The sequence below is a fragment of the Hydra viridissima genome, unplaced genomic scaffold, assembly GCF_058129835.1.
Source record: "Hydra viridissima isolate aposymbiotic clone 2 unplaced genomic scaffold, HvirCarnegie_v1 scaffold_1, whole genome shotgun sequence".
Taxonomy (NCBI): Eukaryota; Metazoa; Cnidaria; class Hydrozoa; order Anthoathecata; family Hydridae; genus Hydra; species Hydra viridissima.
The window spans coordinates 13,339,193-13,356,814 of record NW_028324300.1 but is presented as its reverse complement, the minus strand read 5'-3'; the positions used below and the strand labels follow the sequence as shown (position 1 = coordinate 13,356,814).

Below are 17,622 nucleotides of genomic sequence, written 5' to 3'. Positions count from 1 at the left end.
CTTTTCCCTAAAGAAATTTACATTAGAAGTGTGCCTATTCAAAGAGCGACACACAGGCATCAACATTGCAAAAGCACTTAATAACACACTCTCATACCCTAAATCATTAAAAAAAATACCCAATAAACTGTGTGTTATTGATCAGGCATCAAATATGACATGTGCTCTAAGCAACAGTGTGTCTTTAAAAACTAAAGAAGAAGGTTCTGTTACATGCAGTGATCACAAAATCAACACTGCACTTCAAAGAATAGCTGAGGGTACCCCGGAACTGAAAGATGTTTTTCTTATAGCCAGCTCACTTACTATGAGGCTTTATAAATCGACAGCCTTCAGTGCTTAATTGAAAGATGGTTGTTCTAGGTTAGACGTGAGTTATCTCAAAATATAATCCGCAGTAACCACGAGATGGAACAGCTATTACGATATGCTGCACGTCATGCTTCGACTGAAGGTTTCACTCATATACTTACGCGATACAGAAGGTGATGATTGGAAGAAAACCGTACCTACAGATGAACAGTTCCTACTCTTTGAAGCTATTGTTCCAGTGCTTAAATCTGTTAAAGAATTATTAGTTTTTTTATCTTCTGACACAGAGATCCGAATTGACATGTCACTGTGGAAAGTAACAGCACTCATCAACTTCATTGAGAAAGAAAAAAATAATTATGTTACTCATGGAAACAACAAACTAGTAGAAATATTTTTGGAGGACTTATTATCAAAACTAAGTAAGAGATTCCCAGACAAAGGCTGTAAATTACCCGCATTTGCACTGGGACATTACCTTCATCCATTTTTTCGTGGACATCGTCTTGATGTTGACAATCAAAATATTCAAAAATTGGTTGAAAACCATCCTACAACCAAAAAATACTTTGAGAATTCTTCATTGTCTGTCTCTAGCTCCAGTAATAACAACGGTAGTAACGATTCCGTTGTTGATAATGCACAAGGTTGGGAGGAGAATGAGTACAATATTATTTTAGCAAAGTATAAGGAAAATACTAATTCACATCAAATACACGAAAACCCTCCTATTAAACTTGAAATGGAAAAATCCAAAAAAACAATAAGATCCAAATTTGCAGGAAAAACTGACACCTAAGCATGGTGGAAGCAGCCTGCAGGGGAACTTCCTATCCTTTCGGGTGTTGCAAGATCTTGGTTGGCAACTCCACCAACCTCTGCATCTTCTGAAAGAGCATTTTCTGCTTCTGGCTTTGTCATCAGTGATCGTACATACAATTTCGATAGTGACAAGACATATAAGCTTGTATTTATAATGCAGAACTATTCCGCTCTTGAAAATTACATTAAAAAATGGCCCATCGAACAAGAAAATGAAAGTGATATAGAACATGAATCAGACTTATCTTTGCCAATATTAATAGAAGAAAATCCTAAAATACCAATGATATTACGGCAAAGGAAAAAACAACGAATAGCCAAAGTATTGTAGATTTTTAAAAAGCAATAAGTAAATCTCTAAAAAGCAATTGTACTTGTATTTTGTTTATAAAAAATTCAATAAGTCACATTTTAATTTTTTGTTTTTTTGTTTTATTGAGTCTCGATTCGAGACCATGCGATACTATACGATTCTTTTTATTTTCGGTGTCGTTTGGTATCGAAGCGATACTGATAGTATCGACATTGGAACATAAGCGATACCACACGATGCGAGACCTTCCTTCTCGGAATCGACTTATACGATACCGATTATCAAGTGTCTGAAATATACCTTTAAAAAATGATAATCTACATATTTGTATTTAAAAAAAATTCTCGGGAAAATCTCGAAAAAAAAAACGGGAACAAGAACGGGAATTGACCAACGAGATTTCCGGGACAACGGAATTCCCTTGAGGATCACTAATTCAAATACTAATGATATTGATCCATGTTTTTTTAAAAACATTTTAATCTCTACTCAACCAGAATTTTGAGAAATATCTAGTCAGTTTAATCAAATAGATGCTGAAGAAGTTGTACAAGAACAAATAAGCTCTTTGTCAAGATGTCTTTCCTTACTACCTAATATAAACCAAGAGAAAATACAAAAAAATTTAATTATAGACGATAGTTTGACCGATTTCGGAGCTAGAGGTGCTTCAAAGCATAAAATCTCTGGGTATCAGCTATTTAAGGAGAACTTCGTTAAAAATTTAGTTGTAAAACCTAATGTCAATATTGAAATAAATTCTTTTCTTGTTAGAGCTAACGTTTCAGCTTCAATGAAAAAAAATCAGTACCTTATTTATTTGCATTTTTGTGAAAAAGGAGATATTTTGTATTATAAATGTAATTGTAAAACTGATAAGGGAGGATGCTGCAAGCATGTTGCTGCAGTATTATTTCAGTTAAATGAGTATAAACAATTAAATTTAAACTCTGCACCATTCGATAAAACATGTACAAAAGTGTTATAGCAGTGGCATGTTAATGCTGAAAGAGAAAAATCAGAACCAATTAAGCTTTTTAAAGTTTCCTTTAAAAAAAATGATTTAGAAAAGGATCTAAACAACTCACGAAAGCTTCCTTTTGTATAAGGAAATAGAAACTTTGGAGCAACCCCAATTTTTGCACATAATCCAAGCAATGAAAAAATTAAAAAACGTCTGATAGTTTATGTAATCTTGGAGAAGGAATAGCATTTGAAAATCTTTTAAAAGGAAACAATTATCATTCCTACTATGAAACATCAATATCTGAATATCAGCTAAAAGTAAAAGAACTCGATTTAAATTCTGATATTATGTTTAATCTTGTTCATACCATATTTAATGGATTTAAAATAGAACAGTGACTCCTTTGAATTTTATGAAACTCAATTAATATCTATTTCAAAATATTTAGTTCTATCAAAGAGAAAATAAGACTTTGGAAAGAGCTACTTTATCACAATTTACAAGTTTATGGCTTGAAGAAAGAAAAAACACTTGACATCTTCAAACTTCGGTTTTGTTATTAACAGACAAAAAATTATATTTCCCACCTCCATTTTGAATAGAATTTTGAAAAATAATAAAGATAACTTTTGCAACAAAGCTTGTAATGGGGGTAAAATAAATGAAAACACCGCAATAAAAAAGTATGAAAACATAAAAAATGTATCAGTAATAAGATGCGGATTTATCATTAACCCAAAATGGCCTTGGCTCGGTACAAGCCCTGATAGAACTGTATTAGTATATGAAAAAATAAGGGCTGTTGAAATCAAATGTCCTTATTCAAAAAATGATTTAACTATAGCTGAAGCTTGCCTAGATAAAACATTTTTTCTTGCTGTTGTTGATGGTAAAACAATGCTTAAACAAAATCATGTTTATTTTTATCAATGTCAAGGTGTTATAGCATTATTAGAGGTCACAGAACTAGATTTTATAGTTTATACTGAAAAAGATGTTTTTATTGAGAGTATTAAATTTCTTAAATAGCAATGGGAAAAAACTAATTTACCAAAATTAACTCAATTTTGCTGTGGGTTTATCTAAGAAAATATATTTGAAGTTTAGATTTAATGTTTTTATATTTTTTCAAACTTTTTATTTATTTGAAATAAGTTGTGACAAAATGTTTGCTAAATAACTACAAACTATCCAAGTTTTATTAATTTCTGGCGCCATAGACAATTTAAATGGTTTTTTTAAAATGTGATAATTTTTTATTCGCTGTATTGCTCTTTCTACATGAATACAAACAGCAGCAATTTTTCTAGTATCATTCTCATCTTCTAGACTTAGTTGAGCTTTTCCATTTAGAAATGGTGGTATATTTAATGAAATGTTTTCCGGTAAATCATCAGCAATATCAAAACCTCTATCTGCCATTACACAGTCTCCTGGTTCAAGCAGGTTGTATTTGCCACAATCTTTAGTAATTTGATTTTCCGGAAAATGACCACAGTATAAATCAGACACAAAAGTTATGGCTCCATTTGGTGCTATTCCAACTAATCCTTTTTCTGTATTTTTATGTTTATAATCGGAAAAAGTTGCAGACTGGCTTTGAAAAGATGTAGGCATTTCGATAAATAGTTCAGTGCAGTCTAAGATTACTCTTGATGATTCATATTTTTCTTTAAAACATTTTGGTAAATGTTTCTTTTACAGTTTGTTTTGTTACCCAAATTGGTAGCATGCGCATTTGAGAATGCAAAAAATCAGTCCATGTCACTACTAGGATATGCGGATTCTGGGACATTGATACTTTTCCATACTTAAGGAATTCAAGATGGCGTCGTGTTTTTTAATTTTCTGCAATCATGAATTGTGTATTCTGTCACATTGTGATTTATAAAAATACCGCATTAGTATTTTTATAATATAGTGATTTGCTATAGTTAAGGAATTCAAGATGGCGTCGTGTTTTTAATTTTTAATTTCTGCAATCATTTTTGTTGACTTACCTTTTTTTTGTGTCCTCGTGTTCTAGACCAAAGAGTTGATCATAGTCTATAAATGTAAAGCACGGTTTTATAATTAAAAGGTCGGGGTAAAATTCCATCCGAGTTTTGCAAACAGATGGGAGCAAATGTCGTCGTAAAATCTTTTCTTATCAATGGTTTTTAAAACTGAAAAATCTTCTGCACGACAAGGATGACCTCTATTTTGGAGCAGTTGAAACAAAATGTACTGAACATTCATAAAACTTTTTCTTTTTAATTCTTTCGGTTTGTCTTTTCCGTACACCAGATCGTATAAGAAAGACAAATCCTTGAAATCTTTGATGAGCTGTTCTTCGAGGTATTCTATATCGTCTCGCTTACCGACAAGCACGTAATAGATATAGTTGGCATTTTCATAATGGTTTGTATAATTGAGTTGTTTTAAAAAGATTAAAATGTGTTCTTTGGTAATGCGAGAATATTTCACATGCGTATTTTCAGAATGAACTAATAAGTTTAACGCCTTGAATTTTTTCTCTAATTTTTCAAAGACTTCTTCAGGAATCTTACAGTTTTGTTTGCCTTGATATTGTTTGATGCACTCTTGAAAATGAATGATGCGTGAGTAAGTGTATTTGTTCATCGAGTTGGATCGATCGCTGTCTTTATACGGGACAGCCGTTTCTAACATTTCTTGCTGCTCTGAGCACACGAGACAGAATTTTTTATTGCTGTCGTCCATCTCAAACTGGCTGGGATCGTTGTTGATGCAAAACTTGCATTTGGTGCGCGAGACAAGTGTCTGAGTGATTTTAATATCGTTCCACTGTCGTTGAGAAAGCGTTTCTTCCGCGATGGTAAAATATTGACGTTGAAGCTGGTTTTTTTCCTCGTCAAATTTAGCGCGATCTTCAAACGAAAGCTGTGTTTGTAAAATGTCTTGATATCGCTGAATGAGGTGATCCGTCTTGGCGATAAACGTCATTTTCTCGGTCTTGCGTTTATCCAATTCTTCTTTAGCCTCCAACAGATGCTTAATAGCTTCATCTGACAGTTCGCGTTTGTTTTCTAAAAGAAGAGATATGGATTTCAAGTGTGCTATATCGTCAAGATTATCCTTGTCAAACTTGTCCATAATTTTTGTGTTTAATAAGACAATGCTCATTTTTTAATGAGAGATAGTTCATTCTTTTAATTCGTCATCGTATTTTCTATTCTACAGTAAACTATAGTGAAAAAAAATTTTTTAAAAATGACTTAAATAAAATTCTTTTTATATAAAATGAATGCGATATATAAAGATGATCTTATTAGTATGCTTAGTGGTGAAGAGGTGAAATGTTCTACTGATAAATCTAGTCAATATATTAAATTCGAAAAAAACGTTCGAAAGCTTCCAAAGTGTGTTAAAATATCGTTTATAGAAATGATTAAAACAATACCATTAGAAGAAATTTTAATACTCTTAAAAAATTCTTTTGATACACATAATCGTATTGAAATGAGAAAAACAAAGGTTAAAGGGTTATCGAATGCTTTCTCGGTAAAAAGAATTTATCGGCATTATAATGGAGAAATTGTTGGTAATGCGAAAGCAAATTTAGATACAAGTAAAGAATAATTTTATATATCTTTATATATAAAATTTACATTTTTCATAGAATAGCACCTAAAAAGGGAATGCTATTAAAGGGTGAGTTAGGTCCGAGCAATAATCCAGATCCAATAGATTGATAGTCTTTTCCATTTTTAACAAAGAGTCCTTCACCCATAGTAGGTTTCACCCAAGGTCTTAAAAAGACTCCTGATCCTGCAGCAGTCATTTTCATTCCACTTCCATTCTTTTTCAAGTAAACGATTCCTCTTCCTGCAATTTTATCAACCATAGCAGAGCCAGCAGAAGAGCCTACTCCTGCTAACAATCCAGTGGCGAGAGCAGGAACTACTCTTGTTGCAAGTGTGCTACCTAACATACCTAGTAAAGGTAGAAGAGCACCGATGAATCCACCTTCAATGGTTGAGTTGTGTGCAAGTTGTCTTTTGCTCAGTTTTAGTGTGACCCCTTTACCAGCTTCATACGCTTTTGTAATTTTTTTCAATTGCGCATGAGTGATAGCGAGAATATGTTCACCGTTCAAGTCTTGATGAGATAGTCTTATATTGACATCAGTCTTGTCTTGAATCGCTTTTTTAATTTTATCAGATTGACTTTGTGAAATGTTTAATTTTACTTTTTGGTAACTCATTTTTTAAATAAAAGAAAAAAAATTATCGTTGAACAGCGCTGCTCGTAAAAAGATCTTGAAGCACAGAGGTTATTCTTTCTCTCACGTGAAATCGGAGGATAATGTCTTCACCTCTAAAGTCGATCAAGTTACCGTTTTGATCTACAATTCTTGTTTCCATTCTTGAAATTCTACCCACCATGATAGGCAAGTATATCAAGTGGAAAGGTTTTTCGCTAATTTTGTAGCCTGGAGGAGTGTCAGGATGAAAAGAGTAAATGTCAGATGTTCTTTTTCCGTTATCATAAGAGGATCCGATAACATCGTTTGTGATTCTGATGATGGCTATATCGTCTATTCTCGAAAGTGATTCAGACTCGTAATAGTCAATATAACTTGTGACTTTATCTGGATTTGCTGGATCATCCTTTTTCTCTACATAAGTATATTCTTCTTTATTAAATCCGAGAACAGTGGCTAAACTGTTATTCACGTTGAAATCCACCCAATATTTTGTTGTAGATCCAGGTTTTCCAAATTTCAGAGTAGTTCTTAAAGTGGTTAGGTTTGCACCGATAACAACACCATCCGTTCTATATAAGTTTCCAACTTGTTTTTTCATTTCATTCTGAAGATAATCATTAATCTCGCTAATTTCATACGCTCCTTCTTCGATGAGAATGGTGTAGCTGTTTGAACCGGCGTTGGGACTGTATCTGAAAACATTATTTGTTGAATTGATGTTGGTATAGCTGTGATTAGTGTCAAAGCCAACAAGAGCCATTTCATACTTTTTATTAGGTTCAAATTCAATGGGGTTGTCAAACTCGGTTTGGATGACGCTGTTTCTTATGGTTGGAGTTTCTTTTTTTGCTTTTGCAAGGAGATAAAATCCGCTCATCTTTTTATATAGAGTTGGGAAAATAAAAATTGTCAAATCCGCTTCGATATTTTCCACAATCCTTTTTAGAGGATAGATCAATCACAACAAATCCGTGAGGTTCAGACCAGCAATATTTACAAAACTTTTTAAATTCTTCTTTCCCCATATCGCTAGAAACATGATCTTGATAAATGTGGTTTATATTCTTCGAATCCTGTGGAAACAAGCAAATGAAATTAGCGTTTTCTCGGATGGTTTGCCTAGGTAGCATAAAATAGTTTTGAGCGAGGTAAAAGCAGTCAACGTTAGAATGTCTTCCTCGGATGTAATATTTTTCACACTTGTTTTGTTTAGTCAATTGCAAATCGTCAAAGATCATTAAATTGTTTTTGGATGAATCAAGATCTTCAGGATTAGGTACATCGTCAGCCGTTTCGAAAAATTGACATTCCATATCCTCTGTGTTATCCCATTTTTTTGAAATTTCATTAATAACGCATTCAGGGCTTACGTTTAATTCCTCAATTTTGCTTTGAATGTTAAACAAATCAAGAATAACTTCCTTTGGCAATTTCTTCTCGAACGAGTTTTTGAGTATTTTATATTCCGGTTGAAAAAGAGATTTTCCAAACACTTGCAAATGATTATAGTCTAACCATCCAGGTCTTAAAAGTAAATTGAGTAGCAACGTTGTTTTTCCACATCCTGATTTCCCAATAATGATTCCACGTATACTTCTAGGCAAAAGCTTGTTATTTTTCCTTTTGTTTTTATTTACATTCCATGACAAATCAATCACTTCCATTTTTTATTATGTTGAATATAAAAAATGTATTGTGTCAAATGCAAAAGAATAACAGAAACGAACAACTTGTACCATTCTATAAGCAAGAGCAATAGAAATATGCTTAAAGGAACTTGTGCCGTCTGCGGAAGAGGCAAATGCAAGTTTGTTTCTGCGAATGAAGTCAATGGAGGAGACTTGGTGGAGTCGATCAACAATTTTTCAAAAAAAATAAAGCTTCCATGGGCAAAATTTCCAGGAGAAATGCACATTCCAGGAATGAATTTTGCAGGACCTGGCACAAACTTGGACAAAAGACTCACATCCACAGACATGTATCAAGAGTGGAGCAAACCGGTGGATAGAGTAGACAATGCAGCATACCACCACGATTTAGCTTACAAATATTTAAACGATGTTAAAAGCAGAAATGTAGCAGATCAAATGATGCTTGAAGAAATGAACTCCATTCCAAACCCCACTCAAAAAGAGATAAACGAAAGAAAACTGATCACTCCCATCATCAAAGCCAAAGCTAAATTCGGTCTAGGTGTATCTGTTAAAAAAAAGCACCGGAGAACCTGAAATGGATGGATCTAAAAAATCGTAGATTTTCATTATTCCAAAAAACGAGTTAAATAATTTTCTTTTCTATATAAAAGAAATGAGTTTTATTACAATTGAAAGTTTTGATGAGAGTAAATTATCAGTTGGAGAAATTTACGCAGCAACCAAACCAGTAGTCTATCAAAAAGTGCCAATAAAATATTCTTATCCAAGTGGAGATGGTCCTCTTGTATTACGATCTCCCATCTTATTTTCGTATGGTGTGTGTGAGAATAAAGATCCAGCAACACAAAAATTGACTGGGTATTCCATGTCCTTTGTTTGCTTTGATGCTAAAAAAGGAAAGACAGAACAAGAAGAAAAGTTTATTAGCACAATGGAAAAGATTACTTTGTTCATTAGAGGTGAAGTAGATAAATTGTCAGCCAAACTTAAAAAAGGAGGAAGAAAAAAGCAAATTAATTCAGAAGAATTGAGTATTTTAAAATATAAAGCTGATAATGCTGAATCTGCACCAGTCTTTTATGCAAAGACGTTTACTAAAAATGTGAAAGATGAAATACTCATTACTTCTGTATTCCATAGAAAGAAAACAAATCTTGATATACAAAATGGAGTCAAAGGAGAACGTGGTAATAAAAATTTGGTTAGATCTTCTGGACACGATTTTATCAACCAACGATGTTATGCTATTGGAGGACTTAGAATTGAGGGGGTGTATATTGGTCCTTCGATTGTGTCTATTCAAGTTAAACTGGTTGAAGCAGTCATCGTAAAAAATGCATCTTTACCTCATAGCATCATGATGTGTGAAGACATGAATTTAGAGGTGAAAGAAGATGAAATAGAGCAGGATGATGAAATGTAAAAACCTTTTTTAGATTCCTTGAATCCATGGAATTTCACTTGTGAAATTTTTAAAATTTTTCTGAATTTTAAAAAAAATGATCAACGTTGAAGGAATTGTACTACCGAACAAACCTCTCACCAACTTTCAATTAATAGATGCTGTGAAAAAGCTCAAAATTAAAAACTTTAGAGGTGTTTTTGTGAGGGATGAATTACCTAAAAAGCCAAGAAAAAAAGAATGTGGAATTGTTAACACGGGGGATTCTAGCACAGATGGGTTTCATTGGGTGTGTTGGTATAAAGACGGTGATAAGAAATACAGTTTTGACTCTTATGCCCAGCCACCTCTTGTCGAGCTAGTTCATTATTTGAAAAGTCCTGTCTTTTACAACAGTGAAAGGGTTCAATTTGGTGATACGTCTTATTGTGGACACTTGTGTCTTTACGTCTTGAAAAAATTACAGGAAGGAGATGACTTTCAAAGCGTTGTTAACACACTTTGGTGAAAAAATTTTTTCCATCATTAAAAAATGATTGACAAATTTGGAAGAACTGAATTAGGGAGGTATTTTTATGATCCTTATTCAGCAACAACTATAAAAGGTGATATCTATGTCAGAACAGATGGAAACAGCACCATCACTGCAGATTTGGATTACAACTCTCATAAAATCATCAATTTGGGTGAACCGACTAACGCACACGATGCAGCTACGAAGAATTATGTAGATACGCATGCGTCAGGAGGAGGATCATCGATTGGAACTGCAGACTTGGATTTGAATTTTCACAAAGCCATCAATTTGAATGAGCCAACTAATTTGCATGACGCTGCCACCAAAAATTACGTTGATGTGAGTTCGAGCCAGTGTGTTAAAACAGACGGATCCAGCACCATCACTGGAATCATTGACATGAACTCTCACAAGTTGATCAATGTGAGCGATCCTACCGCTTTAAAAGACGCAGCGACAAAAGGGTATGTAGACACCAAAGTCTCTTACAACACTATTTCATACACTGACATTAACATGACAGCTCATAAACTAACTAATTTAGCAGAACCCACATCAGCTTCGGATTCGGCTACGAAAAATTATGTGGACACGCATGCTTCAAGTGGAACGACTGTTGGAAATGCAGATTTGGATTTGAACTCACACAAATTAATTAATGTGACTGATCCAGTCAACGTGCAAGATGGAGCGACAAAGAATTATGTAGACTTATTGTTACAAAAATCGAGTTTGACCAGTGTCGTTCCAGGATCTAGTTTTACCAGTTTGGGATTCAAGTCTCAGACAGTGGCAGCATTAACCACTTCGCCAGTGTTTGCGTTTTCTGGAAAATCTGGAGTACTGAGAAGATTGTGGCTGGCTTTATACAGTACCTCTGGAACGAATATTCCCGGTCAAGTTTTTATTCGAATCTTTACTGACGGAGAAATCAATGTAGGGAATTATATAGAAGTGACTGACGGAATCGGAGTGGATCAAACAGGACTTGCTACCGATTTGCTTTTCTCACCATTGGGAGGAGCTTTTTACGCCAACTCTTTGCAGGGATGCAACATGTTTAACACCACTTCCTTGGGAGGATATTTCACGTTGGACATGCCTTTCAGAAACGACGTCTCCATTCAACTGGTCAACAAAAATGCCACAGCCATCACGTATTGGATTCAACCGTTCATTTCCACACTTGCTTCTATTCCTGCAACCATCCCTCTTTACAAGCTGTACTGCAGAACGTTTCGATATTTGGATACCACTTACGGCAGCGAATACGTTTTACTGAACACCATCGGAAAAGGAAATGGTGTGTCGTTGAAATACATCAGGATGCACGTCATTGGCGCCTCTGGAAACTGGTGGGAGTCTAGAGTCAGAATGTACGACGGAAATCTACCTCCAGGTAACGGCACTGTTCTCACTCCTTGGACACCGTACAACACCAACAATTACACGTATTTTTCAGGATATGACGGTGACAGCACATGCTTCTTTTCCTCCTCAGGATTGGAAGATTTTTATTTGTCGTCGTGGAATGGAGTAAATGTGACTTCCTTCAACAACAAATCGACTGGACTGTTGTATCAATCCACTTCTTCCATCGGTTCCGCCACCACCATTTCTTTTTACAGAAATTTTGGAGAAGCAGATTCTATGCCTACTGTCGCAGCTGGTAGAAGACTCGTTGTCACGCTCAACTCTGGTGATGCTCAAGTCGGTCAATCCGGAAGCTTTTACCTTCTTCTAGGACAAGCCTATTATTACGCTTAAAAAATCACTAGTGATTTCCATTAGCCTAATGTACAGATAAAAGAAAAAAATTGAAAATGAGTTAAATAAATTTCTTTTCATATAAAAAATAACAATGAGTATGTCAGATAATGAATTTTTAGAAGATCTCTATGAAAGCGAAGACGATGATAGTTTTGTTGCTGAGGATAGACCTAGCAATTGGTATATGTTGGTTGACCCTGAAGATGATGATCCAGAGGATAGACCTAACAATAATATTGAAGCGAGTGCAAACAGACTTATATTTGTTGACGCTGAAGATGATGATGAGTCTATGTTGGATGACTCTGTAGTTTTAGATTACAATTCGATGAGTGTTGAAGAACAAAATGAATATGATGATTATATATATAATGAATTTTTACAAGATATGCGTAATGAAACGAGAGCAAACAACTTCACCATTTACAATGGAGATGATGATGATGATGATGATGATGAGAGAGAATATATTGTTGGACCACGTGAAATAATTATTAGACGACTCAGAACTACAGATGAGGATGGAATAAATAGATTAAAGACTGAAGCGTTGATTGAAGGTTTTAAAAAGGATGAAGAGAGAGTGTGTGCTTCTGCTGCTTAAACATTTTTTTAATTCTTTTTTAAGAATTAAAAATTCAAGATGGATTATCTTACGAATCTAAAAAAATTAATTTTTTTGTGATAATAAAAATGGAGAATCATGTGCATAAAAAAATTTTTTTTAATAACGATCAAAAGGCTCGTCATAAATCATATCTTTTTTTCGACAAGTATTTGAAGCATCCTCCTGTAAAAGTGGGAAGTAAGTATGAAGTATTTGCTCAAAAAGAAATCACGTTGAACCGTTTATCCAAGAAGGTGATTGAATTTGTGTTTGGAATAAAACTTAAAAGCGGATTAGCTTTATTGAATTTGAGACATGCACACAATTTAAAGCTGAATTATTTCAGTAACTTTTTAATTTTTTCAGAGTCGGTGGATAATGCGATCATGGAAATTTATAACAGAAGCGATAAAGACGTCATTATTAAAAAAGGGGAAAGTTTAGGCTTTGTCATTTTCATAAATGAGTGAAAAAAAATATTTTTTTTGTAATAAAAATGGAATACAATTACGATGCTAAATCTAAACTTTATCCAGGTCTTCCAACAGCTCCTGCAGATGATGGAGGGCATATTTACCGTCTTCAAAAAATAAGCGAAGTCCAAAAAGAGATGGACAACGAGAGGAAAAAGAGAGTGCATCTCAGCAAAAAGTATCATCGCGCTTTCAGAATCATTTCTTTTGTAGACTCTACGTTGCAAGCAGGTGGTGTTGCACTTGGAGTTGTTGGAATTGGAACTTTGAGCACCATCGCTGCTGCTCCTATTGCGATTGCGTGTGAAGGTGTGGCTATTGGAATGGGGTTTTTATCCATTGTAGGAGGACAAGTCAACAAAAAACTAGCACTAAAAGCGGAGAAGCATGAAAAGATTAAAGTGTTGGCCGAGTCGAAATTGAACACCATCAACAGTCACATTTCAAAGGCATTAGTAGACAACATTGTGAGCGATTCAGAGTATGAATTGATTTTAGACGAGCTTCAAAAGTTTAAGAGTCTGATGAAAGAAATAAGAACTAAAACAAAAATCAACATTGACGAGATAACCAAAGAGTCGTTGATCCAAAAAGGAAGAGAAGATGCGATAAAAGCGTTTAACAATTTGTTTAAAAAATCGTAGATCTAAAAAAACTAATTTAAAAAAACACAGATAAGTTTGTGTTTTTACGTTTTTTTTTCTTGTATTTTAAAAAATGTCCTTTTTTAAAATACTAGACCCTAACAAGAGGGATGAAATTGTGAAAGAACTTGTTGAAAGAAGAAAAAGAATCTATCAAGATAGTTTGAATGAAAATATTTATGATGCTAATCTTCAGACTGATTTGAGCAAGCTTTACAAGCCTCTAATTGAAAGCAATGAAAAGATGCAAAACGAACTAAAGAGCATCGCATACAAAGAGGTTGAAAACACTCCACTGGCTTTGACTTATCCAGAAAGCGAGCCGTCGTCAATTAAAAGAATGAATTTAGGAGGTATTGCGAGTTACTACATGGCTAAATATGCATCGAAAAAAGAATTATGCGATAGAGTTTTTGGAATTCATGCAGAAGGTGGAAAATTGTATATCGGTAAAGAAGAAGTAACCATCGATGAAAACGATGTCATTATTGATGGAGAAAAGTATAATGGAACAATAGGACTTTGGGAGCTGATCTCAAGATCCAAGCCTGATAAAACCAAGTACACTGATGACGACCTTAAAAATTATGAAGATATACTTATTAAAACTAAAGCTATTGAATCTGATGTAAATCCAAACAAACCAAGAGCTTCGAGAGCTGAAAAATACGGCACGATTATAAAGCCTATTTGGGAAAAATTTAAAAGTGAAACCAAAGTCAAAAAAGGTCATGGCGTGATTATTCTTCCGAGCGATCCAAATGCTCTTGTGGAAAAGCTCAACTTGAGCATCGCTGCATGGCATGCTGGAAATAAAGGGTCAAGAAATGTAGCTGTTTCCATATGCGATGAGCTGTTGAGGCAGAATAGGATTAATAAAGACGAGTACAAGGCTATCATGGCGTATATCGATATGAAATAAAAAAAATCTTTGGAAATAAAAAATGATCGTTTATAGAAATAGATATGTTAAGAAGCATATTGTGGGTGGAAGTGGAATCATGGACACGCTTAAGAATTTCTTGAGAAGAGCAGCATCTTCAAGCGCTTCAAGAGCAGCATCTACTTTGGCTAATAAAATTGCAAAAACTGAACTGGGGAGAGAAGCCATCATGGCTACTAAATCTGCAGGGAAAGAGCTAGCTTCAACAGCCATTTCCACTGCTAAAGATGTTGCTATTGATAAAGGTAAAAAAACCATTGAGAAATTGTATGCCAAGACTGGAACTCCAAAGCCAGCTGCAAAGAATGATCTCAGTCTTAAAAGCAAGGAAATTATTTCAAGCATTGTTAACAAAGCAGCGGCAGCAGCACCACCAGTTATAGATGAATATTCTATGTTTGGATCAGGATTGTCGAAGAACAACGTGATTAGAATACAAGACTTGGTAAAAAGAGGAAATGGGCTTTTGATTGCATGAGGATGTAAAAATTTTTTTTCTTTGATGTATAAAAAATGGCAAATTCCGATGTTTTAAATTTTACAGAAGAGATTATTGTGGATGAAGAAATTGAGAGATTCGAGTTTCACGAATACGAACCAGTGAATAAGAATCTAAACGTGGATGGAGAAATAAGAATCAATATTGAGCAGCAAGATTTGTTCACGCTTCCATCTGAGGCATACCTTTTGGTTGAAGGAAGACTTTTAAAAGCGGATGGAACTTCCTACGCTGATGCAGATGTCGTTACTCTTGTTAACAACGGTATCATGTTTATGTTCAGTCAGATTTCTTATCAGTTGTCGAATCAAGAGGTGGAGACCGTTTACGAACCTGGACAAGCTACCACCATGATTGGATACCTTAAATATCCAGTAGAGTTCCCAGTGTCTGAAGGAATGAATCAGCTGTGGCAAAGAGACACAACAGCTTTAGCAGATCTTGTCAACAACTCTGGATTTAAAGCTAGACAAGACTACATCATCAAGCAAACTGAAGAAAAAGGAACGTTTTCGTTTTGCATCCCTTTAAAGCACATTTTTGGATTTTGCGACGATTACGATAAAGTGCTCTATGGATTTAAGCATACACTTGCTCTTGTGAGAAAAAGCGATAGTGATGTTATTTTTAGAACAGAAGCAACAGCTGCAGGAAAAGTAGATCTAACTAAATTATCTTTGTTTATGCCTCATGTCACACCCTCTGTCGCAGCTAGCAACAATCTTTACAAAATCATTGAATCAAAAGTAGATGTTCCATTTTCGTTCAGATCTAGACAATGCGACACCATCGCTGTTCCTGTATCCAACAACTTTAGTTGGAGGCTAAGCGCAAGATCTGCTAGTGAAAGGCCTAGGTATGTTGTTGTCGGATTTCAAACCAATAAATCTGGAAGTCAAACAGAGAATCCTGCAGTCTTTAATCACTGCGACTTGAAGAACATATATGTCACTTTAAACAGTGAAAGGTATCCCGCTGTGGATTACAATTTAGACTTTAATAACAACAAATACTCAAGAGCTTATAGAGATGCTTCTAAGTTTGACAATAGACTTTATGGAACAAACGAAATTATAGCTCAACCCAATATATCTGCTATGAATTATAGATACATTTGTCCTCTTTTTGTTTTTGACGTAAGCAAGCAAGCTGAGAGGTTAAAAACTTCAGTGATAGATGTACAAATAAAAGCGACATTCAATGCAAACGTTCCTGCAAACACTCAAGCCTTTGCCGTTCTCATTTCCGATAAATTGCTCAGACTTAAATCAGATGGAAGCAGAATGAATGTTGTTTATTGAAATGTTTTCAAAATAATATTTTTTTTTAAATAAAAAATGAGATATACGAAAAAGGATTTGAAAAAATTGCTGAAAGAAAACGGAATTTCCAAAACGTCAAACAATAAAATGTCATTATTAATGCTTGCGATTGAAAACAACTTGATTGATAAAAACATATTGATTAAAGACGTGAAGGAAGATCGACCTGTGGGTAGACCGAAAAAGGATCTAAATCTGTTAAAAGAAGAATAAAATGATACAGTTTTTTCCATTTTTTCTAGAATGTAGTATCAAAGAGACTGACATAAATAAAAAAAGACATCTTGAGCTTCTTGCATTTGGAAAAACAGGTGTGTTTCGCGAATCTGTTTACGTCACTGAAAACGGAGATTTTAATATTCCAAAAGAGTACAGTGATGGAGAGAGAGACAAGCTTTACCGACTTGTATGGAGTGGCGAGACGGAATATTCACGAATGGAAAAGAAAATCAAAGAGCATCTCAGTACTTGGAAAGGCTTGCCTAAAGAAGAAAAGTTAAGAATGATTGACAAGTATGTGCTTGGTTTGGATTGTGATTTCGAGGAGAAGAAAAAGATTTCTGGAAATCTAAAAAGCGCAATTTTAAATCATTCGCTTGGTTCCAATGACATTGTGTATGAAAACTTTAGAATAATTTTCATCAATGACATAAATTTTAAAAAATCGAATTTGATTTAAAAAAAATCTTTACAAATAAAAAAGATGAAATATACAAGAAAACTTTTGAAAAAATTGCTGAAAGAAAATGGGGTTTCCAAAACGTCAAACAATAAAATGTCGCTCATGATGATTGCTGTTGAGAACAACTTGATTGATAAAGATGTCATTTTGGAAAACTCAAAAGAGGTGAGACCAGTGGGAAGACCTAGAATACATGAGAAAAAAGAAAAGAAACCTCTCGATCCAAAATATGCTAGACTTGGTTTAATTAGAAATAATCCTTTACATTTGAAAATAACTCATGTGGATACTGGTGAGGTGGCTGAGTACAAGTCTGCTTACGAGACTCATAAAAAGACAGGACATAGCTGGCAGTACTTTGAATGCAGAAATGGAAAAGTGATAGATGGTTACAAATATGAGATTTCTGGAGGTAGAAAATTTTAAATTTGATATATGTCAAATTTAAAAATTGAAAATGGCTTAA

At 34.3% G+C, this 17,622-nt stretch overlaps 3 protein-coding genes and 1 pseudogene across 3 annotated transcripts; 2 read left to right on the top strand and 2 right to left on the bottom strand.

Moving 5' to 3' along the window:
* The first annotated feature begins 427 nt into the window (after nt 1-427).
* Nucleotides 428-1,465, top strand: LOC149893420 (uncharacterized; annotated as a pseudogene).
* Nucleotides 1,466-3,551: 2,086 nt separating this feature from the next.
* On the bottom strand, nt 3,552-4,031 carry LOC145194301 (uncharacterized). The gene has a single exon (XM_080071928.2). The coding sequence runs from the start codon at nt 4,029-4,031 to the stop codon at nt 3,552-3,554; it is 480 nt and encodes a 159-aa protein (XP_079928054.2).
* A 3,492-nt stretch (nt 4,032-7,523) lies between these two features.
* Nucleotides 7,524-8,306, bottom strand: LOC149893419 (uncharacterized). Its single transcript, XM_090073843.1, has one exon. It carries the CDS (start codon nt 8,304-8,306, stop codon nt 7,524-7,526), a length of 783 nt encoding a protein of 260 aa, XP_089929969.1.
* Nucleotides 8,307-15,421: 7,115 nt separating this feature from the next.
* Nucleotides 15,422-16,453, top strand: LOC149893418 (uncharacterized). The gene has a single exon (XM_090100929.1). The coding sequence runs from the start codon at nt 15,422-15,424 to the stop codon at nt 16,451-16,453; it is 1,032 nt and encodes a 343-aa protein (XP_089957055.1).
* The last annotated feature ends 1,169 nt before the right edge of the window (nt 16,454-17,622 follow it).

What these genes read in the sequence shown, in the direction of transcription:
- LOC149893419 (XM_090073843.1), bottom strand. Translation starts at nt 8,306, where the DNA reads ATGGAAGTGATTGATTTGTCATGGAATGTAAATAAAAACAAAAGGAAA.
- LOC149893418 (XM_090100929.1), top strand. Translation starts at nt 15,422, where the DNA reads ATGTTTATGTTCAGTCAGATTTCTTATCAGTTGTCGAATCAAGAGGTG.
- LOC145194301 (XM_080071928.2), bottom strand. Translation starts at nt 4,031, where the DNA reads ATGCCTACATCTTTTCAAAGCCAGTCTGCAACTTTTTCCGATTATAAA.